The sequence below is a fragment of the Erythranthe guttata genome, chromosome 6 (assembly GCF_056151865.1).
Source record: "Erythranthe guttata isolate IM_541 chromosome 6, IM_541, whole genome shotgun sequence".
Lineage (NCBI taxonomy): Eukaryota > Viridiplantae > Streptophyta > Magnoliopsida > Lamiales > Phrymaceae > Erythranthe > Erythranthe guttata.
This window is the reverse complement of record NC_142538.1, coordinates 5,121,128-5,142,049: the sequence shown is the minus strand read 5'-3', so window position 1 is coordinate 5,142,049 and position 20,922 is coordinate 5,121,128. Positions and strand designations below refer to the sequence as shown.

At 36.0% G+C, this 20,922-nt stretch overlaps 3 protein-coding genes across 4 annotated transcripts; all 3 read left to right on the top strand.

Annotated features, from left to right (window-relative positions):
• The first annotated feature begins 1,310 nt into the window (after positions 1-1,310).
• Positions 1,311-5,136, top strand: LOC105977838 (protein SGT1 homolog). 2 transcript variants are annotated; one of them, XM_013003217.2, is made up of 10 exons: positions 1,311-1,688; positions 2,176-2,245; positions 2,620-2,744; positions 3,063-3,195; positions 3,455-3,551; positions 3,648-3,713; positions 4,145-4,283; positions 4,394-4,473; positions 4,573-4,677; positions 4,775-5,136. In XM_013003217.2, exons 1-10 carry the CDS (start codon positions 1,523-1,525, stop codon positions 4,880-4,882), a joined length of 1,089 nt encoding a protein of 362 aa, XP_012858671.2. In that variant the 5' UTR covers positions 1,311-1,522; the 3' UTR covers positions 4,883-5,136. The 2 variants fall into 2 exon arrangements, with proteins under 2 accessions (XP_012858671.2, XP_012858670.2); XM_013003216.2 differs by having other exon boundaries at positions 1,324-1,688; positions 4,391-4,473.
• Positions 5,137-6,848: 1,712 nt separating this feature from the next.
• On the top strand, positions 6,849-15,261 carry LOC105977533 (SNARE-like superfamily protein). Its single transcript, XM_088819622.1, has 5 exons — positions 6,849-7,292; positions 7,440-7,554; positions 8,718-8,836; positions 9,606-9,826; positions 15,212-15,261. Exons 1-4 carry the CDS (start codon positions 7,069-7,071, stop codon positions 9,655-9,657), a joined length of 510 nt encoding a protein of 169 aa, XP_088675748.1. The 5' UTR covers positions 6,849-7,068; the 3' UTR covers positions 9,658-9,826; positions 15,212-15,261.
• Positions 15,262-18,667: 3,406 nt separating this feature from the next.
• Positions 18,668-20,222, top strand: LOC105977300 (chalcone 4'-O-glucosyltransferase). Its single transcript, XM_013002604.2, has one exon. The coding sequence runs from the start codon at positions 18,753-18,755 to the stop codon at positions 20,097-20,099; it is 1,347 nt and encodes a 448-aa protein (XP_012858058.2). The 5' UTR covers positions 18,668-18,752; the 3' UTR covers positions 20,100-20,222.
• The last annotated feature ends 700 nt before the right edge of the window (positions 20,223-20,922 follow it).

Genomic DNA, 20,922 nt, shown 5'->3' with positions numbered 1-20,922 from the left:
CCAACTTGGGCGCCCATTCATGCAGTGCACGCCCAAGTTGGGCGTGCAAGCTGCATTTGGGCGCCCGGGTTGGGCGTCCAGTGCAATTTTTTTTTTTTTTTTTTTAAATGTTCGAACGCCCAAGATGGGTGCCCAAGGCGTGTACGAATGCCCGGAACGGGCGTTCGTACACACCTTGGGCGCCCATCTTGGGCGCCCATCTTGGGCGTTCGAATATTTTTTTGCAAAAAAAGAGCCCTACAATTTTTTCTTTGCTATTTGCAGTTTTGGGGGTTTTTTTGATATTTTTAAAAGTTTTGGGGAGTTTTGTTATAAACCGCGAATAGCAAACCGCAAATAGCATTTTCGTAAAATAATTGTAATAAAAATACTATATAAAGTACAATTTATTTTAGTAATTTAATCTAATATATAGTCTATATATCTCATGTTGAAAAGAAACAATTCCAATTAAGGGTGGAAATTGGAACAAAATTTCCGATCCAAAAGTCCAATTTCGGAAAATATTTTTCAATCCGAATTTTGAAATTCTGACTTCCAATTTTTTCAAAATTATTTTGATCATAAATGGATAATATATGAGATTCCAATTCCCGAACCGATTTAAATTCCAAAATTTTCAAATATTACACTTCAAATATCAATATTATGTAATTTATATTTCAGGTGACAAAAAAATTGAAATTTTCAAATTCCGCCAATTACGATCTGAAATTTTTCGATGTTGGAACAAGTTTTTTCGCTCTAATTTCTGAAATTCCAATTTTTTTTTTTAAATGAATTTGGAACTAGTTTTTGACTTCAAAACGACTTATCCCCATCCAATCTATCCGATTTACACACCTAATCCCAATGATACTAAAAGTATGAGATTTTCAATTGAGTATTCTAAATTTCTAACCATTTTCTTAATTAAATTGTAAATCTTTTACTTCAATTTGCAAAATCTTTTTTAAATCAACACGATTATTCATTTGAATTGCTCCACAATAATAGAAGATTTGTTTGTACTTTAGTAAAACAAAGTTATAACTACAATTTTTTATATTTTTTTTACCAATATTCAAATCTTTTAAAAACTGGGGAAGCATCGGTGCAGTAGGATTCGAACCCTAGATGTGATAATTATGAAAATAAATTTTCCAAACTAAAATTAATTTTAAAAAAATAAAAATATCGTGACATTGATATTATAATTTAGGTATTAGTAGAATTTGTAATTAAATCAAATTAATTAATTAATTAATTAATTAATTAATTATAGTATTGCCTTGTCATTCCCTTTTCATAGTCCTTTTCCAAATAGAACAAGGCATTCTTTTTTATCTTCCTTATTAAAAAAAAGAAAAAAAAAACTCTCTCTCTATATATATATCTTGATTTACTTCGCCCCTTCTCAATTCTCTCTGCTTTTCAATTCCAACGTGTCTCCAGAAAGTTCCAATCTTTACATACAGAAGCAAAATCACACACACAAACACACAATCCGCAGTGTTTGATTGAGTTGAATCGAAACAAATCAATGGCGTCGTCTTCCGATCTGGAATCAAAGGCGAAGGAAGCTTTCATAGATGACCACTTCGAACTAGCCATTGACCTCTACTCTCAAGCCATTGCTTTGTGCCCTAGCAACGCTGACCTCTTCGTTGACCGCGCCCAGGCCAATATTAAACTCCAAAGCTTCACTGGTATCAGATTAATTTTTGATTTTCATGTTATGTATGAATTTTTTTTGTTTAATTATGTACAGAGGTTATTGTTGTATTCGGATAATTTTGGTATGTAGAGTGGGAGAATTTCTGGGCACAGGTAGATTGTGCTAAACTTGTTTCGAATTTCAATCTTTGGTTTTCGTTAGTTTCGATTTTGAGGTGGTTTTAGCCAAATTTTTTTTTTGTTTAAATCCAAGTTACTATTGCTTTTGGATATACTTGTTGATGGCATTGTTATTAGAAAACCAGTTTTATGCTCTGCATGATTTAAACGAGTGGAGTCTGTTGCGTGTTGTAGTGCGGATATGTAGATTTGGGATCATGGAGTTGGAATTGATAAAACTCTTATCCAAAAAATATTTTCTAATCCGAGTGTCTGGCTTGAAAAAATTGATTTGAATTTTGTTTATAAGTTAGTTTTATTATTGTTGGTGATTGGATTCCGTTGATGTTTGACGTGCAGATGCTGTTTCTGATGCAAATAAAGCGATCGAGTTGAACCCTGCAAATACGAAAGCTTATCTACGTAAAGGGTGAGTTTGTTTTAGATTGAATGATCTTGTTATGGTTTTTGAATGCATTTAGTTTTCCTCGTACGTAATAAGGAGAATGCTCCGTGTGCTTTATGTCCTTCTTTCTCCAATTAAGTATAGAAATCTGAGTAGTTGATTTAAAGCTTTTGAAGATTTTTTTGTTTGCATTTTGTTCGTCTTCTTTGAAACATGGATTTTATAAGGTCGATTAAATTTGTTTTGATTGTTAGCTCTGACCCACAGCATTGGCTGATTGATACTTGAGATAATATTCCATTTTTATTCTGTCTATCCTTCATCGATTTTTCTATTTATTTGACCCATGGTTCTTTGAATGTAAATTTCTTGGTTGTTTATTTATGTTCTCTTGACAGTGTGGCGTGTATCAATCTTGAAGAATTCCAAACTGCTAAGACAGCCTTGGAAACTGGTGCTTCTTTGGCACCTGGAGACTCTAGGTTTACGAAGTTGATCAAAGAATGTGAAAAGCGCATAGCAGGTAATCTGATTAGTCTCCGTGCTTAGGATTTGTCGCTTCGATGTGATTTGCTGTTTTTTTATAGTCTTCTGCCTTTTTATACTCTCAACCTTGATGACGAGCTTAGTTTGCTTGTGATAAGCGTAAACTGAAATTTTTATTTTTATCTAATCTTTTTCTTGGTTTGCTTAGTTTGCTTACAAAATGTGATAAATTAATACAAGTTGGTTGCAGTCTAGTCAGTCATTGAATGTGCTATTACTGTTAGGCTATGTGCTGAGTTTCTTAACCTATTCATACTTGTCTTACTTGTCGGTTTATTGTTGTGGTGTATTTCAGAGGAAACTGAAGAGCTAACTAAGCAATTGGTTGATAAAGCTCCGACAAATGTGGTGAACCTGAATAATTTGCCTCCAGCAATTGGTCTGTCAAGCCAAGGGACGGCTGTATCATCTTCTAAGCCAAAATACAGGTCAGTATGCGGGAATCTCGTGCAAGCCTTGTTTTGCTTAGTATAAAACTATAAATTGACATCATTATATTTTTCTGTGGATGGTATTTTACGCGGTGGGGAATTATTTTGTTATAACTAGTTTCTGAAGTAGGCCGTGTATGAGTTGTTATTTTTTGCCTTTTAAAAGTTATTACATGCATAATCCTTTTTATTTGATGCACCAGACCAATTTCCTCGAACTTTTCTTACTTTATTTTTTACTTGACGTGTATTGCAGGCATGAATTTTATCAGAAACCTGATGAAGTGGTGGTAACAATATTCGCAAAGGGCATACCAGCAAACAACGTTGTGGTTGACTTTGGTGAACAAATAGTAAGTAGTGCATGAATATATTGTTCTGAATTTCACATCGTTCTTTAGTGACTTGGGCTGAACCGAAACTCCTTTTTCTCTTTTATTGATATTCAGCTTAGCGTTACCATTGAAGTGCCTGGTGAAGAAGCATATCATTTTCAGCCGCGGTTATTTGGAAAGGTGATGTCTAAAATTAAAATCCATTTACTTTGATTTGGGCACACAGTTCTTTTTGTATACTTCTTTCCACTAGGAAAGTAAGAATATATGCTGATTGAGCTATTTGTGAGTGTTTGAATCTTACGCAGCAAACCTCCTGTTCTTGCGTAGCCTGATAATGTGTAAATACTTCGAATTTAGTTAACTTTTAGCCAACCAGAAAAAGTGTTATTACCGGTACAAAAGCATAATATAGGGCAATATTTATTTAGTTTTTTTTTATGTTTCTTTGCTTTGTAATTAGCTAGTGCATAGTTGTTTCTTTGTCCACTATTAGTGTTGCCGATACAAAAGCAGGTTCTGGTGCAGATATTCTACAGTTCGTACTTTTCTTTTGATATTCCCGTTTTCGTTGCTTATTCTGTGTATTGATGTTTTATATTGACAAACAGATTGTTCCTGCAAAATCTCGATACACTGTCATGCCTACAAAAATTGAAATCCGACTCGCCAAAGCAGACACTTTGCAGTGGGCATCACTTGAATTCAAGGCAGATGTTGCTGTTGTACAGAAAGCGATTGTATCATCAGGTAAGTCGTCTATTTAATGCCGAATACCACCACATTGAGATTTGAGCTTATTTCCAAAGAACTTCCAGTTTTAGCTCATCTTTTCTGATTTTTTTATTTTTGTTCAGCAGGCAACAAAAAACCCGCTTATCCTTCATCGAAACCGAAAAGAGTAGACTGGGATAAATTGGAAGCTCAAATGAAAAAAGAGGTGTATATTTCATAAAGTTTTCTCTGCTTTCATTCTCTCCTTTTGGTCATGTTATATATCCTTGATTTCATTACTCTCTCTCTTCCTCTGCATATATAGGAAAAGGACGAGAAGCTCGACGGTGATGCAGCTTTGAACAAGTTCTTTAAAGACATATACGGTGATGCTGACGAGGACACAAAACGAGCCATGAGCAAGTCTTTCGTAAGAACCACAAACTCTCTCTCTCTAACCCTCTCTCTCTCTAACCCTCTCTCTCTCTACTCTCTCTTTCTGACATTTATGTGGTGGGAATGGACAGATTGAATCGAACGGAACTGTACTATCGACAAATTGGAAAGAAGTCGGTGCAAAGAAGGTTGAAGGAAGCGCGCCAGACGGCATGGAGTTGAAGAAATGGGAGTACTGATAAAAATGTCTCTCGTCTTTTGATCGATCTCAGTTACATATTTGCTTTTTTCTTTTTCTTTTGGCACAAGTCATTTTTTGTGCTGAGGTATTTTGCCTTGGTTGCTTTTGAACTTGTTCATACTTTTCTCTCTAGATCAGAGCAAGTTGACTATCTTTTATCTGTTGACTTTTGATACTCAAAAATGTTATTTCATTACAGCACTGTGGTTGGAGTGTTTTATGTTTACTAAATCATAACCAAGTATGGTTTATGTTCGGAAAGAATTCATAAAAAATAGGCAGCCAGTATAACAAATTCAATCACAAAGGGAGAAATCTCTAGCACTTGGACTTGTTCTTGATTATGCTTGTCTTCAAACATTGTATATTATTTTAGTATTACTTAATAATATATTGCATTTCATGAAGGATAATTTAGTCACTTAATACTAAACTATGAGGGTGTTTGATTTTTAAACAGTTGATAAGCTCTAACGTCTTATAAAATATTTTAAGAGCTGATAAGCGGTTATATTTTATTTTTATGATTAGTTTTTAGAGTGTTTGGACTTTGGATAATACCTTATTTCCTATTTTTACTCATTTTAAGATCTTAAAAAAAAGGTGGGGTAAATGTATTTTTAAAAAGATCTTCTTTGTTCTCAAACAACTTATTTTAAAAATAATTAAGATCTTGTTTTAAAAAATTACCAATCATTTTGGAAGAGCTTGTAAGCTCTAAAACATCTTACAATGTCCTTTTTAACATCTTATAAGCTTAGCCAAACACTCTGTATTTTAGATCGAAATTTTTTTCTTGAAACACTTTCTGGGATGTAAGAGTTTTTAACTAGGGTAATTTACGGCCATCCTCCGGAGGTAATGTTAAATTATGAAAAGAAACCCCTCATATTTGAGTAATTACGACAATTATTTTCTTCAATTATGAATTTTTTTACACGTCCACCCATGTGGTGTCAAATTCAACAAAATCTTTTAGATTCCGTGTAATGTTTTCTAATTTGTACTCGTTTTGTGCAAAAATGCAGTTTCTGATGCGCACCACAACTTGATATTTTTAAAGCCAAGAGACACATATTATGATCATCTTGTTTCAAAAACTGAAGTTTGAATGGAGTAAAATGGGCAAAAACTGAAGAATATTCAATATAATCTAGAAGATTCCACTAAATTTGACACCACAGTAATAGATGTGTAAAAAAATATTAGTTGAGGGGTGGTTGTAACTACCAAAATATGAGGGGTTTTTTGCAATTCGATCTTACCTCATGCGGTGGCCGTAATTTACCCTTTTAATTAAGATTGTTAGGATAAAATAATTTTCCGTAGGATTTTTTGAATTTTTTGGGATGTAAGATTTTTTTTAGGAAAAATTGCGACCACCCTTGAGGTAAGGTCAAATTTTGAAAAAAAATCCTCATGTTTGCAAATAACAAACACCTCCTTCAACTATGTATTATCCCACGAAAAAATACCTCCACTTAATAAATTTAGGGGCTTTCATTCGGTAAAATTGTACAGAAACCGCGGTACTTAGAAATTTCATACCGTTTAGTATTTGGTTCGATAAATAATCGAATTACCAAAATTTTATTAAAAATATATAAAAATTTTGATTATTTATTTAATTAATTTTACTTTAAATAGTAATATTATATATATATATATATATATATATATATATATATATATATATATATATATATATATATATATAATAAAATAAAACTGGATACCACCACAACGAATTAACGGTTCGGTAATCGGTATGTACAAATTTTTGTTCGGTTCGATTCGATCGGTTTACCGACCGGATGAATACCCCTAGATAAATTTGATATTGTAAGAATAGACGTGTAAGATAAGACATAGTTAAGGGAATAGTTGTAATATGTAGACAAAATAGATTTTTTTTTTCTCGTAATTATACCTCACCTTAGGTGTTGTGGTAATTGCCCTTTTTTTTTTTTTTTTTTTAATTTGAATTGTTTTGCTAATTTTCCCTGAAAATAAGAAAACAAAATTATTTTAAATCAGATTTATTTGTTTATTTCTTTTCTTTATTGGGGTTAACAGTTGGGGGAAAAACTCGCAAGATCACTCGCCGATCTTCAAATTTCTGCTCAAAACAAAATCCGAAGTGATTATTGATCTGTGAATTTCGATCATACTCCAAGAAAAACAATGCAATTCTTCGGAGGCACAGAAATCAGTCCATCGCCGCCGGCGCCGACCGCATCTGGGAACAATGCCCACATGCTCTACATATTCAACAGAAACGGCGTCGCTTTGCTTTACAGAGAATGGAATCGACCCCTCAAGACCCTAAGTCCACAGCAAGATCACAAGCTAATGTTTGGTCTCCTCTTCTCTCTCAAATCCTTAACTGCTAAAATGGATCCCACCAGGTATTCGACGTTATGCCTCTTCGAAAAATATCAAAATGAACTCTACCAAAAAACTAAATAAAAAATTGCTCTTTTGATTGTTTATTGATGCGGGTTCCCGTTATTTACTTTCATAAGCTAGTGATTTTTTTCTTTCTTTTTTGGCAGTGCTGATAAAGGGAATCTTGGGGTGCCGCAGTTACCTGGGCAAGGGTGTTCTTTTCACAGTTTCAGAACCAATACTTATAAATTGAGTTTCATGGAGAGTCCATCTGGGATTAAGGTTAGCTGTGATGATTGGTTTTAGTTTTTCTACGATGATTTTTCTGCGCGCGTGTAAGTGGTCTTTTTCTTGAATTATGAAATGCTTGATTCGGAAACTTGTTACGGCACGGGATGCATTAATGTGTAGATTTTCTCTAAACTTCTTCGGAATTTATGAATTTGAGTTTTCTGTGAAATCCCTTAGTTACATGTCAAAATGATTCTTACTGTGAGATTAGCTTTTCTCTAAAACATGATTCCCCCAGTGCAAATAGAAGTGTTATTGTTGTCGTAATCTTTTATTACAACAGAAGGAATCGGTGTTGCAGAATTTCGCCTTTGAAATGAAGTCATTACTTGTCAACTCATAGTTTAATGTACGGTGAAGCATTACAGTAGGGGTTGATTGGGAAATAAAACTAGGATAAATGATTCATGTGGAATCAAATTTTATACTGGAGTGGAGTCTGGTTCTAAAGTTAATAGATAATAGATTAACTTTATTAACTGAGTTAAAGAAACATGAAATACTACGGTTATAAGTTGATGATGCCGATGGACTATGTATCTTTTCATTGCAGAACTTGATGGTATTAGTTGTGTCCTTTTTCCATAATTTTAATGCACAATAGTATTTGTTATTGACGAATCCTTCGAAGAAACATGGGTTATTTTTCCATGATTAAAAAGCTCTCTTAGGGTGCTTGGGTTGAGGATAGTGTAGAAACAAGATTCCTAGTTTGAATAATAAACGTTCAAGAGTTCTTAATGAATTGTATTAGTATGAATTAAGGATAATCCAAAGTTAGTATAAGGAAGTCATAATATTATGTTTATCTGAGGGTACTACTCTTTGTATTCAGTTCGGGTATCATGTAACCAACCAAATTTCATCGGTTAAAACACAGTCAGTTTTTACCTTTTCACATTCTCTCTTTTGAATTTTCTGAGTATCGGCAATAATAAGGCCATACAGGTTGGAAAATCCTCTAATATAATTCTGTTTTATGAACCCTTAATAACTAAATAAAGGTAAATGAATGTCAACGTCTTCAATTCCTTATGATTCTTTCACCAATCACCATTCATTAGTAACTTCTTTCGTTTACTCATGTCCACATCGTGTAATAAACGTATTATTTCGACTTTTTTAATAAACTTTTTATTTTATTTTTTATGCAGCTTATTCTCGTCACTCACCCAAAGACTGGTGATCTCAGAGACTCCCTCAAGTACATATATAACTTGTACGTTGAGTATGTTGTAAAAAATCCACTATATTCTCCTGGAACTCCCATCAGGTGAGTCTAATTTTTTGGTTTAGTATTTATCTGCAGTTCTCTATGCAGTTCTCTACAGTTACACACACCACTAAAAATTCTTTTATATTTTTGGGATTTTGTGGATTCTTGAGACAGGGATTGAAATTTGACTTTCCGAATTCCGTTTATATTTACTAAAAATCCGGTCTTTCGGGATCTACGAGAAACCCCGGAATTATGGGATACGGAACGGAAAATCCCGAAATATTATTTTTCCGGCAAAAAAAAAAAAAAAAAAAGAAAAGAAAACAGAGTAACAGACTAACATCATCAGTCCGGACCATAATATTAAATGGCTAATTTTCAATTTGATTAGCTTCGGAATCTCATTTCCCAAACAAATCCATTCTACTAATTTTCATCAGCATTCTCACTAAGATTTGTACTGAATCCCTCTCGAATCTCGATACATGTTCAGCACTAAACTAATGTTTAGTGCATTAAACTATTGTTGTTATTAGCTTTCTTATTTATAATATTATTAGCAATATAGAATCATTACCATTGTTGTTTTGTTAATCAAGATAATATTACACTACAACTAACTTTCTCACTGTTATTACTAAAAAATTATACATTTTCATTAAAAAATGAAATCAAGGGGAAAAAATACCGTGCAAGCTTTCTTATCTCGACTTCTAAAAAGGGTTACATTGTCTCGACTTCTGAGTATGTATATTTTTATAATGCTTCGGAACTACGTAATTAGTTGATGCTAATTCGGTTTTGTCTGATGTTGTTTGTGCAGTTGTGAGCTATTCAATAAAACTGTCGACCAGTATGTGAGAGGCCTCGGCTAATATGGTACGTCTATCGTCTCGATTCTTGATATTATACCTTACAATAGTTTCAACAACTGTTTCAATGTGAATTTGTTGATGTATGAATGACATGCATATGTTTCTACATTTTTTTCTTCAAAGTCTGTAATTTGTGGTGATTTTTATTTTATTTTATTTTTTTGTTTCTGTTATGAACTTGCTTATTTATGAAAATTATTGAGCACAAATCTGAAAATATGGGAAATTGTATTGAAGAAAAAGTGGGGAAACATTCAACACAAAACAGACAAAATCACCATCTACACTACACTACCTACTTTAGTGATATCATAAAAGCATAAAAGAAATGCAGAATTTGATGGTCTATAAATAGTAAAACTCCCAAAAAGAGCCTTGGGGTGCACTCTGCTGACTTGAAGCATGAAGAAGGTGTGAGCTCCTCCAGTCATCAAAACGGCAGCGTTTTGACGGTTCTCTCTTAAGCTTAAAAACGTGTTTTGCAGAATCCCTCGGCCACGCTTTTATAAGTACTGCGACGTCGTTTTGGATTTAATTAATAGAAATTGAAATAACGGTTAATACCGTTACACTACCGCCCCCTTCAAACAGCCATGTCTCATGGCTTGAAGGTTGGGAACTTCTTCTCCATCTCTGCTGCCACTTCCCACGTAGCCTCCTCTACCGGTAGGTGTGCCCACTCCACTAACCACTGCACTTGCGCAACATTGTTGTGCTTCACAATTCTCCTCTCCCTCACAGCCACTGGAACCAGAAGAAATTGATGCTGCTCATCTAAGGGAGGTAAGGTTGCTGTGATTTGAGTGGCATCTCCCACATGTTTCTTTAACTGAGAAACATGGAATACTGGGTGCACTTTTGCCTCAGCCGGCAACTGTAGCTCGTAAGCCACCATTCCAATCCTCTTTGTGATGAGAAATGGCCCACAATATTTGGGGGTCAACTTCCACAACTCACTCTTTCTCAGGCTCATCTGCTTGTATGGTTTCAGTTTCAAATAGACCCATTCACCCTCAGTGAATTCCCTCTCACTCCGGTGTTGATCAGCATAGAATTTCATTCTTTGCTGGGCTTCAGTTAGCAATTCCTTCAACCTCTGTGATATCACCTGGTGGTCTTTAACCCAATCCTCCACTCCCCCTGTCTTCCTTAGTAAGTGTGGTCCATACCCCACTTGAGGTGGACTATAACCATAAAGAGCTTCGAATGGAGTCATTTGAATGGCTGAATGGTGGGAAGTGTTGTACCACCATTCAGCTAGAGGGATCCAGATGCTCCATTTCTTTGGAAATTGCCCACACATGCACCTGAGGTAGGACTCAAGGCACTGATTGACTCTTTCTGTCTGCCCATCAGTTTGGGGATGATGGGCAGTGCTTAGTTGCTGCTGCACCCCTAAGTACTGCATCAACTCCTTCCAAAATTGGCTAGTGAATAGAGGGTCTCGATCTGACACAATGTAGGTAGGAAGGCCATGGAGCCTGTACACCTCCAGTACAAAGACTTGGGCAAGCTGTGAAGCACTCATAGGTTGATGTAGTGCTATGAAGTGGCTATACTTGGTGAATCTGTCCACAATTACCCATATTGTTTCTTTACCTTGAGACTTAGGCAGCTTAACTATGAAATCCATGGTGATGCAAGACCAGGCCTGGTCTGGTACAGGCAGTGGCTGTAAGAATCCTGGCAACTTAACATTCTCATGCTTGCTCACTTGACAAATGGCACATTGTCTAACCCACTCCTTGACTTGAGTCCTGAGCCCTGGCCATAAGAAGACTGACTGAATTCTGTGGTAAGTGTTTTGGATCCCTGAGTGACCCCCTAATGAAGAGCCATGCATCTGCTCTATCACCCTTCTTCTAACTTCTCCTGTTGCTCCTACATATATCTTTCCCTTGTACTTGATTATTCCTTCATTGTACTGGTGAAAACTGACATCCATGGGCCTCAAAGTGCAACTGCTAATGATCTCTTCTGCCTCACTATCACCTTCATAACTCTGCAGTACCTCTTGAATCCACATAGGCTGCACAATAGTTAACTGAGTTAGCTCCCCTACTTCTTCTTTTCTTGAGAGTGCATCAGCTGCACTATTCTCAGTACCCCTTTTGTATTCAATGGTGTAATTGAATCCCAACAACTTGGCTAAGTACTTGTGCTGCAGAGGTGTAGATAATTTTTGCTCCAAGAGGTATTTCAAGCTCTTTTGGTCAGTCCTAATTACAAAAGTGCCACTGATAAGATAAGACTTCCATTTCTGCACAGCCAAAAGAATTGCCAGAAATTCTTTTTCATAAATGGATAAGCCTAAACTCTTTGGTCCCAATGCCTTGCTCAGGTAGGCTATGGGATGGCCCTGCTGCATGAGAACAGCACCAATACCATAGTAGGAAGCATCTGTTTCTACTATGAATTTCTCTTGAAAATTTGGTAGTTGCAATACTGGAGTAGTAGTCATGGCCTCTTTCAGCCTCTCAAATGAACTTTGTGCTTGAGCATTCCACTGAAATTGCCCCTTCTTCAGCTGTTGAGTCAGTGGTTTAGCTATTTCCCCATAGCCTCTCACAAACTTCCTATAATAACCTGTCAACCCCAGAAATCCCCTTAATGATTTAACAGTAGTGGGGGTAGGCCACTCCTTAACACTCTGAATCTTGCCAGGGTCCACCCCTACTCCCTCTTGGCTTATCACATGCCCCAGATATTCCACTCTGTGCTGACCAAAGCTACATTTTGACCTCTTGGCCAGTAAGTGGTGCTGCCTCAACAACTCTAGTGTCTTTTGCAGATGTTCAATGTGGAGTTCCTCACTCTGACTGTAGATGAGTATATCATCAAAAAACACTAGTATGAACTCTCTCAGGTGCTCTCTGAACACATCATTCATCAGTGCCTGGAAAGTTGCTGGTGCATTAGTCAACCCAAAGGGCATAACCCTGAACTCATAGTGCCCAGAGGTAGTGACAAATGCAGTTTTCTCAATGTCTTCCTTCTTCATTCTTATCTGATGATAACCAGCTCTCAGATCCACTTTAGAAAACATTCTGGCTCCTTTGAGTTCATCCAACAGGTCATCAATTAGAGGGATGGGATAACCATCTTTAATGGTCATGGCATTTAGCCTCCTGTAATCTACACAGAACCTCCAGGTGCCATCTTTCTTTTTGACCAGTAACACTGGTGATGCAAATGGACTGCAGCTGTCTTGTATGATGCCAGCTTGCAGCATTTCCTTCACCATCTCTTCAATTTCCTTCCTCTGCATATAGGGATACCTATATGGCTGTGATTTGAATGGTTGGGCATCTTCCTTTAGAGGTATGGCATGCTCAGTCTTCCTCTGAGGTGGCAGCTCAGTGGGGTCTTGGAACAATTCTGCAAATTGGTTGATCACCTTCTGTATCTCTACTGGAGTCTGGTTTCCTTCTGAAGTGTCTGCTCCTACATTCATCAACAGTAAGCATCCCATGTTAATGCTTTTGTCACTTAGCAGCCCTTGCATTTTCTCCTCATCAATCATAAAAAATTGAGGTTCATTCTCCACCCCCTTGAGCACAATCTCTCTCTCTCCTTGCCTCAATGTGATGCAGTTGAGATTGTGGTCAAAGGCTACAGGCCCAAATTTCTTCATAAAATCTACCCCCAGTACCAGATCACACCCTCCCAGTTCTAAGAGTGTTACACTCATGTAGAAGTGGTGATTCCCCATTTTCCACTGAAAGTTAGGACAGATGGAGTCACAAAACAGCTGCTGCTTCCCAGCTACTGTCACCTTCATTTTTCTTGTGCAAACTTTGTCACAGCTTAGATTAGTAGCTGTTTGAGGATCCAAGAAGCTGTGAGAAGCCCCAGTATCAATGAGTATGGTGATGTTCCTTCCTCTGTATTTACCAAGTACCTTCAAGGTGGTATGAGATACTTGGCCAGCTATGGCACTGAAGGAGATCTGCATTATCTCTTCCACTTCTAGGTTCTCCTCAGCACCCTCCTCCTCTTCCTCTTGTGTTTCTCCTTCTGGTGCAGGAACACATTCAATGCTGAATAACCTTTTACATTTATGCCCTGGTGTGTACCTCTCATCACAGTTATAACACAACCCTTTCCTCCTCCTTTCCTCCATTTCTGGTCTAGTAAGCCTTTTAGTCTCCATGGGCTTCTTTTCAGGGTACTGAATCCTTAAGGGTTGCTCAGGATTTACTTCTCTTATAGGTCTCTGTGGCTGATTGGTGGTTGTTCTTATGGAATTCCTTATTTCCATCTTCATCTGTTGCACACAGCCCTCCTGTAGCTTTGCTTGTTGTATAGCATTAGCCAATGATAGTGGCCTCATCATCTTGACCATGTTCTTCACTTCCCCCTTCAAGCCTTCTACAAAGCACTCCACAAAGTACCCTTCTGGCAGGGTTGGATATTTCCTAGACACAAAGACCTTAAGATGCTCAAACTTCAACCTATACTCCTCAACTGAAGTGAGCTGGTGCAGTTTGTTGAACTCTGCCAGCAGACTCACTCCCTCTTCCTCCATAAACCTCTCCAAAATTAGGTTAGCAAACACCTCCCACCCTAACCTCTCTATCTTCTCTATGTAATCTGAGTACCAATCCTCAGCCTTACCCTCAAGGTAGACAGAAGCCAGTTTCACCTTCTCTTGTTCACTCATTGGATTCAACTCAAAATATCTGTGGCACCTCCTTAACCAGGTTCTAGGAAGGCTGCCATCAAACCTGGGAAATTCCAATCTAATATCCCTCCTCTCCATATTTCTCACAAAGGTGTTAGGATTACCTACCTCTTCATATGTAGGACTCATCCTTGGGGAAATGATCTCAGGATTTCTGGTGGGGTGTTCAGAAGTGTTGCCCGGATGTAGTGGTTCCTTGCCTCTATCTCCACTCATAGATCTGAGCATTTCACCTATCATTCGATTCATCTCATCCATCCTTTGATTACTTTCCACTATGTTTCTTGCAATCTCAGCTTGAAGCAAAGACAAGTCTCCTTGGATTTTGTCATTGAAAGCAAGCTGCTCCTCCACAAACATCTCTGCTTCAGATCTGGTGTTTTCCCCTCCGGTTGTACGGACATGGCTTCTTGTCATCATCAAGATATGGTGTGTTAAGGTTGCCAGGTGAGGCTCTGATACCAAATGTTATGAACTTGCTTATTTATGAAAATTATTGAGCACAAATCTGAAAATATGGGAAATTGTATTGAAGAAAAAGTGGGGAAACATTCAACACAAAACAGACAAAATCACCATCTACACTACACTACCTACTTTAGTGATATCATAAAAGCATAAAAGAAATGCAGAATTTGATGGTCTATAAATAGTAAAACTCCCAAAAAGAGCCTTGGGGAGCACTCTGCTGACTTGAAGCATGAAGAAGGTGTGAGCTCCTCCAGTCATCAAAACGGCAGCGTTTTGACGGTTCTCTCTTAAGCTTAAAAACGTGTTTTGCAGAATCCCTCGGCCACGCTTTTATAAGTACTGCGACGTCGTTTTGGATTTAATTAATAGAAATTGAAATAACGGTTAATACCGTTACAGTTTCCCTGAATTAGTTGGATGGGTTTCGATTTGGACTTTTATTTTGATAATTTTGTGTGTCGTAGATTATCACATACTGAATGTGTATCATATATAATATAATTTTAAATAATTGGAGGGTTTTTTTTTCATGAGGTTCTTTTCAACAATTAAAATAAATATAAAAGTGGCAAATATAATAAACCATGTTATATATTATTTCAAAATTTAACTTTGGAATAATAGAACCTAGACATGTAACAGAAGTTGCATGCATAAGAATACGAACAATGATTTATGTGGTATTAAAATTACGACTACGGTTCACAATATGTTTTTTCTTCTCTCTCTAAACCTCCCAAAATCCCCAAAACCTCCAAAACTCTCAATAATCCTCTCCAATTCTAAAATCTCACCAAATTTGAAGGTAAGTTTTACTCTAAATCATTTAATATGTTAATTATAATTAGTTTATTTCGTTAATTGCATGTTAAAATCCCCTAGAAATTGAATTATTCATTAAATACTTATAAATTATAAATTATTCATTAATCAATAATTATAATTTGTTTATTTCATTGTTATTATTATTCATTAATTACTTCAAAATTATTAATTAATTATTAGCTAATTACAAAATAACTATTAATCAATAATTAGTAATTATTTATCTATTGATTATCATTCATTAATAATCAAGTAATCACTAATTAACTTAAAAAAAAAAAAAATACAAAGCATTCACGCCCACGTGAAAGAGTGGTTCTCACGTCCAATATGACGTGCACTCCTAATTTAAGCGTGAAATAGTAGTTCTCACGTCCAATATCACGTGGGTAGTGTTTTTCAGCTCCTGATTTCGCTCTCGTTTTAGGCGTGGAAGGGTTTTTAAAACCCTAGAGAAAGAAAACTTTTGATAAATTAAAACTGTATTCATAAAAATGGTACCGCATTTATCAATAATTATAATGACCTAAATAGAAAAAGTGATTTTGTAATTTGACCTTGCTTCATGGTTTTGCCGCAATTTGCCAATCATAAATATGTAGTATATCAATATTATATATTATACATTAGTAAACATATAAACACATAAATATGAAGTCTATGGAGAGAGAGATTGAGAAAGTTGCGTGGTAGGTGTAGGGGAGAAATAGTGGAGTTATTTTAATTTATTTTGTATTGTTTATTTTAGGTGGGACCCTCAATATTTTTATGCCACCACATCGCACTAGTTCTTAAAAAAATAAAAAAAAAGTATTTAGTTCCTCATTATATTTTTAATTAGTGCATCGATAAATTCCCACGATTACTCATAAATTAAAGGAAATATATAATCACACTAGATTAATCATAGATTAATCATGTATGACAAGTTTGACCTGGAATTTGGATGCGGTGATATATCATGTTTCTTGTTTAGTTTTGTGGTTTTTTCAATACCGCATTCGATAAACTTTATCGAGTAAAATATGACAATAAACACATGTTCAATTAACCTAATTTGAATTCTCTTGAGCGAGTTGTGATCGCGTATAATTTTACAAGTTACTGATGAGAGTGAAAGTACATCAACTGTACTTATATTAGATATGACCATGGTTTGGTTCCGGTTCCAGTTCCGATTTTGGAGGAATCGGAACCGAACCGAATTTTTCCGGTTCTTTGTCGTTCGGTTTTTTACGGTTCCCGATGCGGTGTTGAGGGTTGGAACGAACGTATAACAAGAATTCTTGGAATGCCGTGGGCATTCTTGATTGGTGCGGAGCTAACTATTGTGCAAACCGCACCTCTTTGGTTAATAAGATCCAAAAGGTTTATCGATCCCGGGATGTGGAGATTCATAATAGGCATATAGAAATTATTGTAGGTCAAATAACATCAAAGGTGTTGGTTTTAGAAGATGGAATGTCTAATGTTTTTTCACCTGGAGAACTAATTGGATTGTTGCGAGCGGAACGGATGGGGTGCGCGTTGGAAGAAGCGGTTTGTTACCGAGCCCTCTTATTGGGAATAACAAGAGCACCGGTTAGAACCGGTAGAACTGGTCATTTATATATATATATATATATATATATATATATATATATATATATATATATATATATATATATATATATATATATATATATATATATATATATAAGTTAAAAAAAAATACTTAAAAAATACTTCATTTATAAAAAAAAAAACAGGGTAAAGAATACTTCAAAGACTTAAAAAAATAAAGTTTTTTTTAAAAAATATGTAAACAAATAATTTTTTACTTTTAAAAAATATTTTTTTTACATAAATTAATTTTTTTACAAATTTGTATTAAATTTCGTAGATTGAGCCCCGGTATTTTTTTTCTTTTATATATTGAAATAATTATCAAAATCAACTCTTATAAGTCAATAAACTTGGTGCGAAAAATTTACACTCTTTTTTATTAAGGGTATATTACAACCAACCCCTGAGGTATGGTCAAATTACGAAAACCCCCCTCTTGTTTGGATAATTACATCCACCCCTCAACTTCTCAAATTTAGTGGAATCTTCGAGATTATATGGAATATTAACACTTCTGTACCCGTTTTATCCCATTCGAACTCTACATTTTGAAGCAAGATGATCATAGTATGTGTTTTTTGGCTTGTATATATCAGATTATGGTGCATCAGAAACTGTATTTTTACACAAAACGAGTACAAACTAGAGCACATTCCACGAAATCTAGATAACTATGTTTAATTTGACACCATAAGGGTGTGGATGTGTAAGAAAAAATCATAATTGAGGGAGGTAGATGTAATTATCCAAACAAGAGGGGTTTTTTTGTAAATTGACCATACCTCATGGGTGTTTGTAATTTACCCTTTTAATACTTATAAACAGCGTTTTGTCAATATTAAAGTTTGTTTGACTTTATAATTAATTTTAAAAATTACATTTGAATTTATTTTGATGAAATGATCTGCATATGATTAAATATATATATGTGTGGTGTGGTGGGCAAAATATATATCTTCATTGATCCAAGTACATTTTCTCTCACGCAGTAATGCACTGAAACACACACACACACACACACACACACCAGCCGTTTAAATAATTCTTTTTTTAAAAACCGGTTCGAATGATTAGACCGCCGATTCTCGGTTCCGAAAATAGAAAATGGGAACCGAACAGATTTTCTCGATAATTTCGGTCAAACCAGTTCCGGTTCGATTTTAAAACCGTTGACCCTGATCTGATTCCGATTCTAACCGAACGGGTTCTTATGTCTAACTTATATCGTTGGCTCCAAGGTATTTAATAATATAATAAAACAAAATGACTCAATTTGCACACATTCACGTGTGTGCATGTGGATTATAGTTAAATCAAATGACCTATAAAATATTAACATGATTTATTATAATGATAACTTGAATCAACTAGAAAATATTTTTATACTTATAATAAAAATAATAATCACGTACCATAAAAGCCAGGCACTCTGTTTACAGAAAACAACACAAACGGGAAAAGCATTAGTAATTAATAATATATTTTAACTCTGAAATTAAAGAGTTCATCAATGGAAGAAGACACCATAGTTCTTTACAGTTCGACGGAGCACTTGAATTCCCTATCAGCTCTCGCCGTCTCAATCGCCAACCACCGCCCCTCCATCTCCGTCGTTTTGATCGGCACCGCCGCATCAGCTCCCATCGCCGCCGCTCCTTCCATCACCTACCGCCGCCTCCCCACCCCCGCTGATCTCCCAGCACCAATCTCCCACCCCGTCGAACTCTGCTTCGAAGTCCCCCGTCTCAACAACCAGAAACTCCGAGAAACCCTAGATGAAATCTCCCAGAAGTCAAACATCAAAGCAATCGTCATCGATTTTTTCTGCAACTCTTCATTCGAGGTGTGCACGAGCTTGAATATACCGACTTACTTCTGCAACACCACCAGCGCATTCGGCCTCTGCGCCATATTTTACTGGCAGACGCTTCACGAGACAACTCCCGCCGGCGATTTCGAGGGTTTTATTGAAATCCCGGGGTGCCCGCGGATTCACGCGTCGGACATTCCGAAGCCAATGTATTATCGGCAGAGTAATTCTTACAAACACTTTGTGCGCACCTCCATGAACATGCGCAGATCGGCTGGGATCGTCGTCAACAGTTACCACGCGCTCGAGTTCAGAGCTTTTGAAGCAATGGCCAACGGTTTGTGCAATCCGGGTGGGCCGACGCCGCCTGTTTATTCACTCGGACCTTTCATCGCTGAAAAAAACAACGCAGAGAGTGAGTGCTTGCGGTGGCTGGATTCACAGCCGATTAAAAGCGTCGTTTTCCTCTGTTTTGGAAGAAGGGGGGTTTTATCGGGAAAACAATTGAAAGAAATGGCGCTTGGTTTGGAAAATAGCGGTTATAGATTTCTCTGGGCAGTGCGTATTCCGCCGGGATCGGCGGCGCGTGAAGAGACGGACTTGGAAGCGTTGCTGCCGGAGGGTTTCATGGAGAGAACTAAAGATAGGGGAATGGTTTTGAAGAGTTACGCGCCGCAGATGGAGGTGCTGAGTCACGAATCGGTGGGGGGTTTCGTGACTCACTGCGGTCAGTGTTCGCTTCTGGAAGCTGTGTCGTTTGGGGTTCCGATGATTGGTTGGCCGCTGTACGCGGAGCAGAGGATGAATCGGGTTTACATGGTGGAGGAGATGAAGGTGGCGCTGCCGATGGAGGAGGAGGCGGAGGACGGGTTCGTGACGGCGGCTGAGGTGGAGAAGAGAGTGAGGGAGCTGATGGAGTCGGACACCGGGAGAGAGGTGAGACGCCGAGTGACGGAGTTGAAACACTCCGCTGCCGCCGCGGTGGCAAGGGGTGGATCCACGATGGTGGCTATGGAGAAGTTTATGGAGGCTGTGATTCGAGGTTAATTTATTTCAAATGGTAGAATAAAATTATGGGCAAAATACACTTTACTCCCTTGTACTGTGTCCTATGTAACACTTATCCTCTGTACTATGAAAAATACACTTACCCCATATTTTAATGGTCAACCTATTTGACTCTTAACGGTGTTAGTAGTAAAATAAATTTAATATATTTTTATTCTTACTAAACGACATATTTTCTTTACTTAAAAAAAATATTACATGTACTATGAAAATATTAAATAAATATTTAAGATAGCAAATATTTTTTAAAATTCGGATTAAATATAATTTACTTGTTAAATATTTATTTAAAAAAAATAATATTTAAACAGTATAATTTTTCATGTATTATTTTATTCAACCAAGTAGCAAGTATATTTTTTCATATTCTGAGTTAAATTATTTAACTCGTTAAAAATTGTGTACATTGAATTTTAACATTTATTTGTAACATTAAATTTCGTATAAATCCTAAATGTAAAAGGCTTAAATGAAATTTGATGTTACAAATATATAAAATAAATTATTAGCATATATCGTTAAAAAAACACTACCATAGAATTACAATTTTTAATATAAATATCTAATGATTAAATATTTTAATCCTATATGTAAAATTTTATACATGTTAAATACTTATTTAATATAATTATCCACAATGAAAAAATATTTTTTTAATAAAAATTAGGTGTCCTTTCTTATGAATTATTAAAAAATATATTGAATTGAAAAAGTAATAATATTTTTCTTATTTAAATTTAAAAAATATTATTATCTTAAATATTTATTTAATTTATTCATAGTACATCTATTATGTTTTTAA